General features: G+C 42.8%; 2 protein-coding genes across 5 annotated transcripts in view; both read right to left on the bottom strand.

The window, feature by feature from the left end:
* espnla (espin like a) overlaps window positions 1–2,352 on the bottom strand; it is a 46,966-nt gene extending 44,614 nt beyond the window's left edge. Inside the window, exon 1 of the mRNA XM_060919781.1 lies at window positions 2,059–2,352. Within this exon, the coding sequence (XP_060775764.1) occupies window positions 2,059–2,352 (294 nt within the window). The remainder of the gene's footprint in view (window positions 1–2,058) is intronic.
* Window positions 2,353–2,829: 477 nt separating this feature from the next.
* The window catches only part of scly (selenocysteine lyase), a 30,366-nt gene continuing 16,076 nt past the window's right edge, over window positions 2,830–17,119 (bottom strand). For all 4 annotated transcript variants that reach the window (XM_060919786.1, XM_060919785.1, XM_060919788.1 and 1 more), the window contains 9 exons: window positions 14,350–14,536; window positions 10,108–10,235; window positions 9,602–9,757; window positions 9,199–9,305; window positions 9,026–9,062; window positions 6,578–6,661; window positions 6,350–6,452; window positions 5,865–5,940; window positions 2,830–3,533 (listed from right to left, as the gene is read on the bottom strand). In XM_060919786.1, coding sequence (XP_060775769.1) covers window positions 3,380–3,533; window positions 5,865–5,940; window positions 6,350–6,452; window positions 6,578–6,661; window positions 9,026–9,062; window positions 9,199–9,305; window positions 9,602–9,757; window positions 10,108–10,235; window positions 14,350–14,536 — 1,032 coding nt within the window. In that variant the 3' untranslated portion in view covers window positions 2,830–3,379. The remainder of the gene's footprint in view (window positions 3,534–5,864; window positions 5,941–6,349; window positions 6,453–6,577; window positions 6,662–9,025; window positions 9,063–9,198; window positions 9,306–9,601; window positions 9,758–10,107; window positions 10,236–14,349; window positions 14,537–17,119) is intronic.

The raw sequence follows: 17,119 nt of genomic DNA, 5'->3' as shown, positions 1-17,119 counted from the left end.
TTTTGGGAATATAGTGCATCAAATAGGAATGTGATGTCAGTACAATTTCATAAGGATACTTTAAATAACTTATGCTATCAACCAAAAAGATGTGCGTCACTTAAAATTTTAAAAACAGAACAGTCTGCTCATTAAATAAGAAAAAAAATAAATTTCTCTAAAGTAGGCTGTTTGGGGTCCCATTGATATTGCATTTAAAAATATGTATATAAAATAAAGGTTAAATACATTTTAAACCCAGGAAATGTGTCCTTCACAACAACATATGTGCATGTTTCAGATAAATAACTAAAAACATTAAAAATAAGTGTGCTTTGAGAGCACAATATCCCCCACTGGCAACCATATCTATGCTATACGTGTAAGTGCTTAATACACCCTCATGAAATTGCCGAAGTACAAGTTTGGTAATCAAGGGCCATAACTCTGGTGAAACGTGACCGAATTGAACAAAATTGTAATATGCGCGTTACCGACATACAGCAAAGCCTTTTGCAAAGTTTCAGAAAATTCCTGCAAAAATTGTGAGAGGAGTTCATTTCAGAAGACGAGCACACTTTCATGAAATTGTCAAAGTACAAGTTTGGTAATCAAGAGCCCTAACTCTGAAAAAATTTGACCGAATTGAATTAAATTGCAATATGCGTATTACCAACATATACAGTAACAAAGCCTTTTGCCAAGTTGCATGAAATTCCTCCAAGAATTGTGAGAGGAGTTCATTTCAGAAAACAAGCACACCCTCATGAAATTGGCAAAGTACAAGTTTGGTAATCAAGGGCCATAACTCTGGTAAAACGTGACTGAATTGAACGAAATTACATTATGTGCATTACCAACATGTAACAAAGAATCCTGTTAAGTTTTGTGAAATTCCTCCAAAAACTGTGAGAGGAGTTGATTTCAGAATGTGAGTACCCTACCCGGGAGAGATGGACAGGCAGACAGACAGACATTGCCACGACATAATCCCTTTTCGGGCCTTTCGGCCAGCAGGGGATAAAAACCTAAGCATCTGAAGCAATTCATCTCATCTCATTATCTCTAGCCGCTTTATCCTTCTACAGGGTCGCAGGCAAGCTGGAGCCTATCCCAGCTGACTATGGGTGAAAGGCGGGGTACACCCTGGACAAGTCGCCAGGTCATCACAGGGCTGACACATAGACACAGACAACCATTCACACTCACACCTACGGTCAATTTAGAGTCACCAGTTAACCTAACCTGCATGTCTTTGGACTGTGGGGGAAACCGGAGCACCCGGAGGAAACCCACGCGGACACGGGGAGAACATGCAAACTCCACACAGAAAGGCCCTCGCCGGCCCCAGGGCTCGAACCCAGGACCTTCTTGCTGTGAGGCAACAGCGCTAACCACTACACCACCGTGCCGCCCGTGTTTTTTTTTTTCTTTATTTTTATTAATTAAAAGGCACTTCATGTCTTAATGATGGCTGTCATTTCTCTTTAGTCGAGTGGTTTCTTGACATAATATGGATTACTATAGTTGTGGAATAGGGCTATTTACTGTATTTTTATTATTTACTATTTGATCTCAAACACATTAAAAAGGCAAGAAATTGCACTAATTAACTTTTGACGAGGCACCTGTTAATTAAAAGCATTCCAGGTGACTACCTCATGAAGCTGGTTAAGATAATGCCAATAGTGTGCAAAGCGTCAAGGTCAACGGTGGCTACTTTGAAGAATTTAAAATTTGAACCATTTTGCTTTCAACACTTTTTTGTTTACCACATAATTCCATACACGTCCCATGTGTTTTCATAGTTTGGACGTTTTCAGTCTTATTCTACAATGTAGAAAATAATCAAAATTCTGTACAGAAAAACTTATGAATGAGCAGTTCAAACTTTTGACTGTACATTAGATAAAAGACTAATAATGATAGTATCAGCTGTAAGACAGATAATGGTTTTCTCTGCTGGATCTGATGCATTTGAATATAGAAGATTAGAAACTGAAGGAGTGTAGGTCCTTGAGACTAGAGATGAGAGCCTCTCTTTTGTCATTCGCACGGTTGTAAGAACCCTAAACTCACCTGCACACTGCATCCTGCATTCTGCACCAGCCACTGCAGCGCTTGTGTATGGCCTGTAGCAGCTGCATCATGGACAGGCATAGCGCCGTTCAGAGCTCTTCCATTTGCCAGCAGCCCTGCTTCAGTCACCAGAAAGCGCAGGCAGTGGAGCTGGCCACAACGTGCCGCATGGTGAACTGGTCCTGCCCCCTGGGCATCAACAATGACTGCTGTCAAATCCTCAGCTGTGAGCAGCTGCTTTAGAGTATCTAGATCCCCAACACGAGCAGCAGCGATGGCCTTATGGAGCACCATCTCCCTTCCACACTGCCCATCTGAGTCCAGACTAGACACTCTGTAATGAAGCCCAGCTAAACCTGACCACACACACACACAGAGCAAGCTGACACCACAGTGACAGCCAGCTGGCAGGCAGGAGAGTGTGTGTGTCAATGGCGGAGAGGTGCAGGTCAGGCTCAGTGAGCTGCTAAGTTAATGAAAGAAGCCCAGCTATGGCACAAAAGTGCAGCTTCTCATGGACCAGCGGTCACTTTCGTGCCCAGACTGATACATGCCACCACACACCACAGGGCAGTGTCCATGGAAACATGAGTACAGATATCTGAAGGCATATGAAGGGTTAACAATGATCCGCAGAGCGTTCATTGCCACTTGAGCTTCATTTTTAAGGCTTGTGTTAAATATTCATGCTCCTCTGAATAGCTCAAGCTGTGTAGTCTACAAAGAGAACATGGGATTAGAAACTGGTACAGTTTGGTTGAATCTTGTGATCTTTAATGATGACAGAACACAGTTCAACATCAGGTTTAAAAAAAAAAGCCAAACAAGAGTACCACCTGCTTGCTACATGATGATATTCCAGCTTCATTTATGCACAGTCAGTGCAATGCACTACAGATATTTCGACTTTAATACAACATGCAAGCTCAAGCTATCTCTGAACTGCTTCCATAAAACCCACTGTGTATACATTGAGTATATATTAACTAAATGAATAAATAACTTAAAACATTCAGCCCTGTAACAGTACTTTAGATAACTAGTGCATTTAGATGAATAACTTGTCATTGTACATAACTGGTCATTGTATATTATATCTTTATAGTGCACTAAAGAAAGGGGAATCTCAATTCCATAAAATTAACCATTTTATAATAAAATAAAATCTAATTCACATTCGAACCGTGTTATTTTAAGTCATACTTTGTCACCTCTTACCCCTTTCCCTGCCTTGATCATTACCTTAAGCTAATGGTACCAATGCATGAGTTTCTATTGTTCAACATTCCCACCACAAGGGGTGCTCTAGGAAAAATGAACTCTAGTTTATTTGCTCCAGTTGCTCCACTGTGTCCCGGAGGTCCTCTACCACGATGTCCACATCCTCCCGTGATGTCCTTCGACCCACGCTTATCCTCAGAGCATTTATTGCTACATGGTACGGGATCCCACAGTTCAGCAGAATATGCGAAGGCCTGAAAAACATGTACATGTGTGACCCCAGAATTTTTAAATTTTTTTAAAATTTAACCACACACATTTTAAGGTTCAACATTCAGTACATCTAGTTTTTCTCTTTTTTTATCTGGTGGGTTTGAGAATGTTAAACATACAAACATATGCACACAATATACACCGACCATACCAGTCAAAAATTTGGACACACCCATTCATTCATAGGTTTTTCTGTATTTTGACTAATTTTTTACATTGTAGAACAATAATGAAGACTATGAAATAATATATGGGAAACAAAAAAGCATGAAAAAATATGTTTCATATTTTAGATTCTTCAAAAGTAGCCAGCGTTTCCCTTGATGACGCTTTGCACACTATTAGCATTATCTTAACCAGCTTCATGAGGTAGTCACCTGGAATGCTTTTCAATTAAAAGGTGTGCCTCGTCAAAAGTTAATTAGTGCAATTTCTTGCCTTCTTAATGTGTTTGAGATCAAATAGTAAATAATAAAAATACAGTAAATAGCCCTGTTCCACAACTGTAGTAATCCATACTATGTCAAGAACCGCTCAACTAAGTAAAGAGAAACGACATCCATCATTACTTTAAGACATGACACATCTTTTAATTAATAAAAATAAAGAAAATCATCGAATTAGAAGGTGTGTCCAAACTTTTGACTGGTACTGTATATAGATATAAAGTTTTGAAAACCGCAGACCTTCCTGAACTGAAATTCTCTACGTTTCTCTTTTGCATGTGTTTTGCAGACATAAAGTACCTTTTAGCATTTTAAAATCTTGTTTCTCCAAAAGTAAAGAGAGAAAATTGCTCTGGAAGGTTCCATTCCACTGCAGTGCAGGAGCATCATAGACATTTTGACAGATGGACAGAAAATTTTTCGACTGACACCTGGCTCTAATTGTCAGCACCACCTCCAATAACCCCCTATATCATTTAAAAAGTTGGCACCCTTTCTCTCGGTCATGCCCTGGAATGCTAAAGGCATCACGGTATTTTGGACATTATGACGAATGGGTCACCAGTTCACACTATAATTAACAGTTATTCCATGAAATTGAGTTGTACATGAGCTAACAGTCGACGAGACACATAGTGCCGAGTCAGCTATAAGCCATGTACGATGAGATTGAGTGGAATAACTGTTTTATTCTATCCACATTCACTGGATTTTGAAAAACAGAGCATTTTTATTTTTAGCAAATTCGATAAATAAAAACTTCATACAAAACGTCCGACAAATAATTTCCGTTTAGAATGTAAACAAACCAGCAAAATGACAGTAGCATTTTCTGAAAATGCTATAATAATAATTCTTGAAAAATAAAAAAAGATATGTTCTTACCATCAAATACTTTTATTCCATGTTTTGTTGCCTTTTTTTTTTGCATTTTGTTTTTCTCTACTCATGGTATATGAGCTGATATCCTAGTAGTAGAGTAGTCAATCAGAGCACGCGATTGCTTATATCCAGTGAATGTGGATAGAATAAAAAGAATTATGTTTGTTCAGAACCATAGTTTTACTTGGCTGATACTGTAGTTAATACTGGAAGTGAATTTTCATTTTGATGGAACATTTGAGTGGATTTATGGCATAAAGCTTGTACTACGTCTTTTAAGATAACACAATTAATATAAATAATTTTATGATAGGGGGGCGGCACGGTGGTGTAGTGGTTAGCGCTGTCGCCTCACAGCAAGAAGGTCCTGGGTTCGAGCCCCGGGGCCGGCGAGGGCCTTTCTGTGTGGAGTTTGCATGTTCTCCCCGTGTCCGCGTGGGTTTCCTCCGGGTGCTCCGGTTTCCCCCACAGTCCAAAGACATGCAGGTTAGGTTAACTGGTGATTCTAAATTGACCGTAGGTGTGAATGTGAGTGTGAATGGTTGTCTGTGTCTATGTGTCAGCCCTGTGATGACCTGGCGACTTGTCCAGGGTGTACCCCGCCTTTCGCCCGTAGTCAGCTGGGATAGGCTCCAGCTTGCCTGCGACCCTGTAGAAGGATAAAGCGGCTAGAGATAATGAGATGAGATGAATTTTATGATAGCTGTACATACTTGGTGTGTTCGACAGAGCTCAAGGAGTGTGCATGTGCTTCTAGTATACACAAGCCAACTCAGATTGTTATCGGTTAGACAATTTTGCACTAAATTACTTTCGTCACTACGAGTAACCTTACTCATTAGTTCAAGAGATTATCTCTGTGATTAAAGCTTTAACATGGTGCTATATAACTTATTACTATTTCATTATTTCAGTTATAGACAGAAGTCAGATGGTACATGCTGTGATACAGTAGACTGAAGTGTCTGCAGGTTAGAGACTCACTGATCTCCGTGGTCTGAGTGACAGGCAGCGCCCACGCTGGCCAGTAATCTCCTACATGTGGACAGCACTCTTCGGCCTACGACACAGCCAGGGACAAATCAATTATTCAATGCAGCTATTTTGTTTTACAAATGGCCAAGGTCAGAACCTGAGTCAGTGCATGTGACATGAAAATCTTACACTTCATTAATGGGTCATCTTTTATGGATGTATTTTATGGATGTATTTTATGGATTAATATGCAAGTGCCCAAACTTCATATGCAACATATCAGTAGAGGAAGCTGATGTTGTAAAGTTCCAAAAAAAGAAACTGCAAGTCAATTAAACCTGTGTGGACAAAGAAGAACGTCCTGAAATTCCATTAAATGTATACATTTGTTGTTTACTGCTCAGGAATGGGGTTTTAGCTGCAAAATGGTGGAATGAGAGTGAATGCAACAGAATATAATTATTGAAAGCAGAAATGTGAGGATAGATATTCACCATGCAGTCCTTGTCCCAAAATAGACACATTGCACGTGTTGGGCAGTGTGTCTGTTCCATGGAAATGACTGTTAAAACGAAGCTTCTCTTTTCCAAACACAGTCTAGATAGAAAGAATAGGGTAATCGATATCAACAAAAATATTTCAATACTACTCACTACAACATAAAATCAAGGAAAACAAACTACAAAATAAAGACTGTGAATTAACGGGCTATTAGGACTGACCAGCAGCCTCTGCTCCAGGTAAAGTCTGATATCCAGCAGATGAGATTCGTCTTTCACCAGGTTTGCCATCACCAATTCTGCAGCCTTTACCAAAAAAAAAAAAAAAAGAGAGAGATGCACAGTCATTCCAAAACACTGACTGATACCTATTTTGAGCGGTAATGCATTAAGGAATATAGATATATCTACAGTGGTGCTTGAAAGTTTGTGAACCTTTTAGAATTTTCTATATTTCTGCATAAATAGGACCTAAAACAGCAGATTTTCACACAAGTCCTAAAAGTAGATAAAGAGAACCCAGTTAAACAAATGAGACAAAAATATTGTGATAACCTGTTGTGTTCTGTTATCTGTTGAGTTTCTTATGTTGTTATATGCCTTTTAGGGGAACTGGGGGGTGGAGTTTAGGTGTGGGTGCGCGAGAGTGAGCGCGGGGGTTGAGACAGGAAGTTGAGTTGGCGCTGTTTATGGGCTGTTAGGAAGCGCGAGTTGTGGCTAAAACAGCAACTCCTTGTTAAATACTTGTTAATAAAAATAAAGGACGCAGTGTGTGTTAAGAAGTGTCCCTAGCGTTCTTACAATATTATACTTGGTCATTTATTTATTGAGGAAAATGATTCAATATTACATATCTGTGAGTGGCAAAAGTATGTGAACCTTTGCTTTCAGTATCTGGTGTGACCCCCTTGTGCAGCAATAACTGCAACTAAACATTTCCGGTAACTGTTGATCAGTCCTGCACACCGGCTTAGAGGAATTTTAGCCCATTCCTCTGTACAGAACAGCTTCAACTCTGGGATGTTGGTGGGTTTCCTCACATGAACTGCTCGCTTCAGGTTCTTCCACAACATTTCGATTGGATTAAGGTCAGGACTTTGGCTTGGCCATTCCAAAACATTAACTTTATTCTTCTTTAACCATTCTTTGGTAGAACGACTTGTGTGCTTAGGGTCATTGTCTTGCTGCATGACCCACCTTCTCTTGAGATTCAGTTCATGGACAGATGTTCTGACATTTTCCTTGAGAATTCGCTGGTATAATTCAGAATTCATTGTTCCATCAATGATGGCAAGCCGTCCTGGCCCAGATGCAGCAAAACAGGCCCAAACCATGAAACTACCACCATCATGTTTCACAGATGGGATAAGGTTCTTATGCTGGAATGCAGTGTTTTCCTTTCTCCAAACATAATGCTTCTCATTTAAACCAAAAAGTTCTATTTTGGTCTCATCCATCCACAGAACATTTTTCCAATAGCCTTCTGGCTTGTCTACGTGATCTTTAGCAAACTGCAGATGAGCAGCAATGTTCTTTTTGGAGAGCAGTGGCTTTCTCCTTGCGACCTTGCCATGTACACCATTGTTGTTCAGTGTTCTCCTGATGGTGGACTCATGAACATTAGCCAATGTGAGAGAGGCCTTCAGTTGCTTAGACGGTACCCTGGGGTCCTTTGTGACCTCGCCGATTATTACACGCCTTGCTCTTGGAATGATCTTTGTTGGTCGACCACTCCTGGGGAGGGTAACAATGGTCTTGAATTTCCTCCATTTGTACACAATCTGTCTGACTGTGGATTGGTGGAGTCCAAACTCTTTAGAGATGGTTTTGTAACCTTTTCCAGCTTGATGAGCATCAACAACGCTTTTTCTGAGGTCCTCAGAAATCTCCTTTGTTCGTGCCATGATACACTTCCACAAACGTGTTGTGAAGATCAGACTGATAGATGCCCGTTTTTTAAATAAAACAGGGTGCCCACTCACACCTGATTGTCATCCCATTGACTGAAAACGCCTGACTCTAATCCATCCATCCATTATCTGTAGCCACTGATCCTGTCCTACAGGGTTGCAGGCAAGCTGGAGCCTGTCCCAGCTGACTATGGGCGAGAGGTGGGGTACACCCTGGACAAGTCGCCAGGTCATCGCAGGGCTAACACATAGACACAGACAACCATTCATGCTCACAGTCACACCTATGGTCAATTTAGAGCCACCAATTAGCCTAACCTGCATGCCTTTGGACTGTGGGGGAAACCGGAGCACCCGGAGGAAACCCATGCGGACAGCATGCAAACTCCACACAGAAAGGCCCTCGCCGGCCTCGAACCCAGGACCTTCTTGCTGTGAGGTGACAGTGCTAACCACTACACCACCGTGCTGCCCCCTGACTCTAATTTCACCTTCAAATTAACTGCTAATCCTAGAGGTTCACATACTTTTGCCACTCACAGATATGTAATACTGGATCATTTTCCTCAATAAATAAATGACCAAGTACAATATTTTTGTCTCATTTGTTTAACTGGGTTCTCTTTATCTACTTTTAGGACTTGTGTGAAAATCTGATGATGTTTTAGGTCATATTTATGCAGAAATATAGAAAATTCTAAAGGGTTCACAAACTTTCAAGCACCACGGTAAAAGAACAGTGCTGAGAGTAACCGCTTACCTTCCCCAGACCAGCAATCATTGCTGTGTTCTCAGTCCTGAAAAAGAAAGTTAGGAACAATATCAATTTCAGAGTCAATGCTTCGGGCTTATTTATTTATTTACTAGTTCAAAGGGTTAGCATTGCCACGCAACACTTGTACCACAATGCCAGCTAATAAAGCCATGCAATACCCTGGTCTAAAGTTGCGCTCCTGTCCTCCGCCAAAGAGCAAAGGGTAAAGAGGGGTCATAGTTCCAGGACCATTTGCAAACAAGGCGCCGATTCGAGGAGCATAAAACTGCAAAGACACAGCGATTATTTCCCAGGATACTGTATTTGTTTCAGAGCATAAGACATTAATATTAAGATATTAAAACCAGTATGGACAAAAATATCATGCTTGCTTGCCATTCACAAATCACAAAACAGTTGCCAACTGGAAAACTCCAAATTACTGGTTGGTTTAATGAAGGCTTTTGTGCTGACATTATTGAAGCTAAATTAAATCTAAACATTATTTTAACTGTACTTGACAAAGCCAGTTGAACATCATTCCTTTGGGGAAAATCAAATGTTGCTGCTGCTGTTATTTACCTTGTGTCCAACTATTGTAATGTAATCCACCCCCATCTCTTGGGCATCCACATGGATCTTCCCGATGGCCTGCGCCGCATCTGTGTGCAGCAGAATTCTAGGAGAAGATGGTGATCTTTTTGCTGCCTTCACCCTCTGACAAATCTCCCTGATTGGCTTTAATCACAACAGAATTTATGTAATTTAAGTTGGTCACTTCCAGCCCTGTTCCCTTGTAGCCATCAGAGCTCTAATTCTCTCAATTTTTTTTCATTATTAAAATTTTTTATTCCATTATTATTTCATTCTTGACTTGATGTAGAAATGAAAGGATATTTATGTTCATTCAATATTTGCCTATATTTCTCTACATCACATAAAAAAACAACCCACAAGTTATGTTGAAATGTGTTATTTAAAACTAAGATACATGTGTATGGAATTATAATTTAACTAAATAAAATTCAACACACTCCTTTCAGATTCTGAACAATCTTTGTGAAATGTTGCTGTGCTCATGCGCTTACCATAATCACACCCGTTTCATTATTGGCCAGCATGACTGACACCAGGCATGTGGAGGGACGCAGTGCTGCCATCACATCCTCCACCTCCACCCGGCCAGTCACTCTGGAAACAGGCAGGAATGTGACATCTACAAGAGAAATCCAGGCAAGCACACCTCAAATGCAATTCTAGTTTATCATTAAATGAAAATGGTCATTCATTATTCATTCATTTTCAGCGATGCTTTATCCTGGTCAGGGTCATGGGGGTCTGGAGCCTATCTGGGCACAAGGCAGGAACACGCCCTGAAAAAGGCACCAGTCTATAGTAGTGCATCATGCACACCCACATTCATAAACTCATTCACACCCAGTGGTGATTTAGAGTCACCAATCCATCTATCAGGGGGCGGCATGGTGGTGTAGTGGTTAGCACTGTTGCCTCACAGCAAGAAGGTTATGGGTTTGACCCCAGTGGCTGACGGGGGCCTTTCTGTGTGGAGTTTGCATGTTCTCCCTGTGTCTGTGTGGGTTTCCACCAGGTGCTCTGGTTTCCCCCGAAGACATGCAGGTTACGTTAATTGGTGGCTCTAAATTGACCGTAGGTGTGAATGTGAGTATGAATGGTTGTTTGTCTCTATGTGTCCGTCCTGCGATGATTTGGCGACTTGTCCAGGGTGCACCCCGCCTCTCACCCATAGTCAGCTGGGATAGACTCCAGCTTGCCTGCGACCCTGCATAGGATAAGCGGTTAGAGATAATAGATGGATGGATGGAATCCATCTATCAGCCCACAGGGACCCCATGAGGACAAGGGGAGAATATGTCAAACCCGGGTCCAGGATAGAGTATACAATGGTGATCTATCAAAAATACTTCCACGTAAAGCCTCACTCACAACCCGTTGTAAGTGTTCTGGATACGCACGGGCCACACGGTTTGGTAGCTCGCAGCCGTGCCGCAGGGTCGTGGTGAACCCGGGGGAAAGTTTGGGGGAGGAGTACGGGCAAAGTACTTGTCAAGTACAGGTTGCACACTTGATTTCCTCGAGGCGTGGGAAAAATTGCACCGTTAGCCCATGGAAAGTGTATATCTGAGGCACGTGATCAGTGCGTGTTCATTGAGTGTGGACGTGCATTTTACCAGTTTCCTGCACTACGACTTCATGCCGCACTTGTGAAGCATGTGTGATGCATGTGATTAGCACGTTACAATCACTCATTACTTGCGTGTGACGCAAGCCAGGAGTGGGTATAAAACCAGCGTGTCTGCAGCATTCTGCATCTGTCTTTCGACTGAAGAAAATTGGATATTTTGTGGGAAAAATTTAAAAATTTTCAGTTTAAAGTTTAGAAAATGGGACCCAAGGAGAAGCGAGCAAAAGTGAAGTAACCCAGCCTGAAACAGAAGAGGGGGAAGAGGAGGAAGAATTTGAGGATGATGGTAGCAGCACCGGCGAGCCCTGCACGGACAGGGAGAAGTATGCCTTCAAGCTGGCAGAAGGCACAGCCAGAGGAATTTTCACAGGTAAATACATGCTTTAAACATTCATTTCAGTATCTATATGCTTATGTAATTAATATTATATATGCTGATTTTCATGTATGTTTCAGCTAACGACACCCAGAAGTGAGGACACTGCAATCCCATCATCACTGTCAGGCCATTGTGCCATGCTCAGTGATAAGGACAAGGACATCCCGACACCCCGTCCTACCACTCAGCAGGAGTAGGAGCAGGACAGCAGCTCGGAGTCAAAGTGTGTTTCAGTGCTCAAACTGTTGGGCTATTTCGTTGGGATTTTTTACAATGTAATAAAATGCGTTATTCCCTTACACTCACGTTTTATTATTTGACGTTTGCATGGTAAATTAAACATATACTCAAATAAAAACAGCAAATGAGGTGGTCTTCTTCCTTTCTACAATGGTACACGCTACACGATCGGTTCCTTGGTTCCTCCCCAATATATACAGGGAGTGCAGAATTATTAGGCAAGTTGTATTTTTGAGGATTAGTTTTATTATTGAAAAACAACTATGTTCTTGATGAACCCAAAAGACTCATAAATATCAAAGCTGAGTATTTTTGGAAGTTGGAGTAGGGCTTTCTTAGTTTTAGCTATCTTAGGAGGATATCTGTGTGTGCAGGTGACTATAACTGTGCATAATTATTAGGCAACTTAACAAAAAACAAACATGTATCCATTTCACTCATTTATTTTCACCAGGGAAACCAATATAACAACTCAACATTCACTAATATACATTGCTGGCATTCAAAAACAAAACAAAAAAAAAACAAATCAGTGACTAATATAGCCGCCTTTCTTTACAAGGACACTCAAAAGCCTGCCATCCATGGATTCGGTCAGTGTTTTGATCTGTTTGCGATCAACATTGCGTGCAGCAGCAACCACAGCCTCCCAGACACTGTTCAGAGATGTGTACTGTTTCCCCTCCTTGTAGATCTCACATTTGATGAGGGACCACAGGTTTTCTATGGGGTTCAGATCAGGTGAACAAGGAGGCCACGTCATTAATCTTTCTTCCTTTAGACCCTTTCTGGCCAGCCATGCTGTGGAGTACTTGGATGCGTGTGATGGAGCATTGTCCTGCATGAAAATCATGTTTTTCTTGAAGGATGCTGACTTCTTCCTGTACCACTGCTTGAAGAAGGTGTCTTCCAAAAACTGACAATAGGACTGGGAGTTGAGCTTGACGCCATCCTCAACCCGAAAAGGTCCCACAAGCTCATCTTTGATGATACCAGCCCATACCAGTACCCCACCTCCACCTTGCTGGCGTCTGAGTCGGACTGGAGCTCTCTGCCCTTTGCTGATCCAGCCACGAGCCCATCCATCTGGCCCATCAAGACTCACTCTCATTTCATCTGTCCATAAGACCTTAGAAAAATCAGTCTTGTGATACTTCTTGGCCCAGTCTTGACGTTTCATCTTGTGTGTCATGTTCAGTGGTGGTCGTTTTTCAGCCTTTGTTACCTTGGCCGTGTCCCTGAGTATTGCACACCTTGTGCTTTTTGACACTCCAGTGATGTTGCAGCTCTGAAATATGGCAAAACTGGTGGCGAGTGGCATCTTGGCAGCTTCACGCTTGACTTTCCTCAGTTCACGGGCAGTTAGTTTGCGGCTTTTTTTTTCAACGCGCTTCTTGCGACCCTGTTGACTATTTTGAATGAAGCGCTTGACTGTTCGATGGTCACGCTTCAAAAGCTGGGCAATTTTAAGAGTGCTCCATCCCTTTGCAATATATGTCACTATTTTTGACTTTTCTGAGTCTGTCAAATCCCTCTTCTGACCCATTTTGCCAAAGGAAAGGAAGTTGCCTAATAATTTTGCACACCTGATATAGGGTGTTGATGTCATTAGACCACACCCCTTTTCATTACAGAGATGCACATCACCTGGTATGCTTAATTGGTAGGAGGCTTTCAAGCCTATGCAGCTTGGAGTAGGCCAACATGCATAGAGAGGGTAATGTGGTCAACATACTCATTTGCCTAATAATTCTGCACTCCCTGTATACCCAGAGTCTTGCCCCTCGTGTCGCATGCAGGTCACGTGCGCTGCATGCAGGTCGCGTGTGCACACCACACATAGGGGTAGAAAGTGAGATGTACTTCTGTCTTGCACACCGGACAAATAGCAAGTGTGGAATACTTGTGTAGTACTTCTGAGGCACGTCACTCATACAATGACCATGCGTCACTCATGCGTCTTACTGTCATCGCAAAAAGCCCCTACTAGCCGCGCTGCTGACTTGGTTCAGGTGTACGGGTCCCGTACGTAGTGTATGCGTTCTTGATTTGTCACAAGACCAGTAGAATTTGCATGTGCAGGACTGTGGGTGGTAAAAGAGAGCAACTGGACTTGCTTGTCCAACTCAAGCAAGTCCAGTTGCTCTTTTTTACCACCCACAGTTTACTATGACCTGGATGACTGAGAATCTTCACAGACATGTGCAGGACCAAAAGTCTCCACGGGCAGTCTGCGACCTTCTACGGCACTGAACACACACAAGTGTTGCGCAAGTCTCAAGCATGGTTTTGCCAATTTTTTTTTTTACTGTAGACTGCTCGTAGCAGCACGTACGGCGGGTTGTGAGTGAGGCTTAAATATTATAATAGTTTACAGCATATTGAATAATAAAAGGACCAATGAGAGGATAGCTTCAACCTTAATAAAAATATCAAGTTTCAGTTATAGAAAGGATGCTGTAGGCCTGGGTTATGTGTCATCATTACCTGCCTTGCCCATTTTTACCAGGTGTTCAGCCACAAGTTTGACAGAGTCATGCTCAACATTGGACGTGATAATGTGAGGAAGGATCTTTTTGCCATTAAGGTGGTAGTTTTCCTCACGTCCACCTTCAGGTGACATACTGCTCTTCCAGTAGTGTTCCATCGCTGAGTGGAACACCATATTATTAGCCTGAAACAATAATCAGGGAATAAAGCAAGGACATGCATGATTAGTTTTAGAAGGCTAAAGTACAGACAGTACCATCTTGGCATCAAAATATATACAGTGGACATTATCAGTCCAAGGCCTGAGATTGGTAAACAGTTTTAACAACAGATAAGAACATTCCAGTTGTTAATTTGGGTGGAAGGGACAAGGTTAAAACCAATCTGAAGGTGAAGTATAAAGTAAAAAAGGAATGATGAGGTGCAAAAGCATTTATTAGCCGATGGACCCATCTTTTAGTCAAGATACTACAGGTGAATATATATGTATCACACATCTCAGGTGCGCACACACACACACACACACACACACACACACACACACACACAGTATATATGTCTGGAATTTTTCCCATTCTTCTTGACAGAATGGGTGTAATTTTTTGAGCCTTCTTGCTCGGACACATTTTTTTTTCAGTTCAGTCCAGAAATTTTCCCATGGATTCAGGTCGGGGCTTTGTGATGGCCACTCCAAATCATTCACTTTGTTGTCTTTAGCAAAAAAGCCATTCTGTTACAACTTTTGAGGTATGCTTACTGTCCTGCTGAAAGATCCAGTTGCAACCAAATTTTAACTTTTTGAGTGATGTCTTGAGGTGTTGCTTCAGTATTTCTAGATATTCCTTCTTCCTCATGAAGTCAAAAAATTTTCTGAAGTGGACCAGTCCTTTCGCAGCAGAACACTCACACAACATGATGCCGCCACCCCCTTGCTTCACACAGTTGGGACTGTGTTCTTTGGATGAAAAACCTCACTCCTTTTCCTCCTTACACAACACTATTGTGGCTTCACGGTTTTCACAGTTCAATTTTTTTATTTCATCTGGCCACCCCCTCACTGCAGCCATCTCTCCTTCTTCCCTCAACACACCTCCCCCCAGTCATCGCAGCAGCCCCCTCCTCCCCCACCTCAACACAGACTCCTCCATGCATTACTGCAGACCAGGTCAGAGGTCAACTGAGGAAGCTTCACCCCAGGAAAGCAGCAGGCCCGGACAAGGTGTGTCCCCGACTACTGAAGACCTGTGCTGCTTAACTGGGTGAACCACTCCAACGCATCTTCAACCTCAGCCTGCAGCTGGGGAGAGTGCCCACCCTCTGGAAGACATCATGCATTGTTCCAGTTCCCAAGAAGAACCGGCCCAGTGAGGTGAACGACTTCTGACCAGTGGCACTCACTTCACATCTGATGAAGACGTTGGAGCGGCTCTTCTTCAGCCTCCTCAGACCCCAGGTGCAACATTCCCAGGACTGTCTGCAGTTTGCGTACCATGCAGGTGTTGGTGTGGAAGACGCCATCCTCTACCTGCTACACTGAGCCCACTCGCATCTGGATAAGGGAAATGGCACAGTGAGGATCCTCTTCTTGGACTTCTCGAGTGCCTTCAACACCATCCAGCCCCTTATGCTTCAGGACAAACTGAACAGGATGCGAGTGGACCCCTGCCTGGTCACCAGGATCTCCAGCTACCTCACCGACAGGCCGCAGTACGTCAGGCTGAAAGACATCACATCTGACACTGTGATTAGCAGCACCGGAGCACCCCAGGGCATGGTGCTGGCCCCTCTTCTCTTCACCCTGTACACCGTGGACTTCTGCTACAATTCGGAGCTGTGTCACATTCAGAAGTTTGCCGATGACACAGCCATTGTGGGGTGCATCAGGGACGACAGAGAGGAGGAGTATAGGAGCCTGGTGAGGGACTTTGCTGTTTGGTGCAACAGGAACCATCTGCAGCTCAACGCCTCGAAGACCAAGGAGCTGGTCATTGACTTTGGGAGGTCCAGACCAAGGTCACGACCAGTTCTGATTGAGGGAGTCGAGGTGGAGGCTGTGGATTCCTACAAGTACCTCGGGCTGTGGCTGGACAGCAAGCTGGACTGGACTTGCAACACCAACCACTTGTACAGGAAGGGACAGAGCAGGCTATACTTCCCAAGGAGGCTGCAGTCCTTTAACATCTGCAGGAAACTCCTGTGGATGTTCTATCAGTCCGTGGTCGCCAGTGTCCCGTTTTACACCGTGGTGTGGTGTGCTGGGGTGCCCCCCCAGCACACTCGAGAAGTCCAAGAAGGACACATCCAGGCTGGACAAACTGATCAGGCGGGCCGGCTCTGTGGTCAGCATGAAGCTGGACTCTCTGGTGATGGTGGCAGAGAAAAGGACTATGGATAAACTACTGAACATCATGCATGATGTCAGTCACCCTCTGCACACCGTCATCAGCAACCAGAGGAGCCTGTTCAGTGACAGAATGCTCCTTCCCAAGTGCAGGACGAACAGATTTAAAAACTCCTTTGTCCCTCACGCCATCAGACTGTACAACTCCTCTCTGGGGGGAACAGGAGGACAGAGGACGGGAAGGAGCAGTAGCCTAGCCTGACAAAAAGCAATACTGGACAATGTGCAATATAAATGTACAATATAATGTGCAATACCTCTCCTGCTGGACTTTTTTTCCCCATATCTTATTCTTTTTTAAAATTTGTATATGTAAATACTTAATTTAATTTATCTAGAAGTTTTTCTCTATTTTCTACTCTCTGT

The sequence above is a fragment of the Neoarius graeffei genome, chromosome 4 (genome assembly GCF_027579695.1).
Source record: "Neoarius graeffei isolate fNeoGra1 chromosome 4, fNeoGra1.pri, whole genome shotgun sequence".
NCBI classification, from domain to species: Eukaryota; Metazoa; Chordata; class Actinopteri; order Siluriformes; family Ariidae; genus Neoarius; species Neoarius graeffei.
This window is presented reverse-complemented; position numbering and strand designations above follow the sequence as displayed.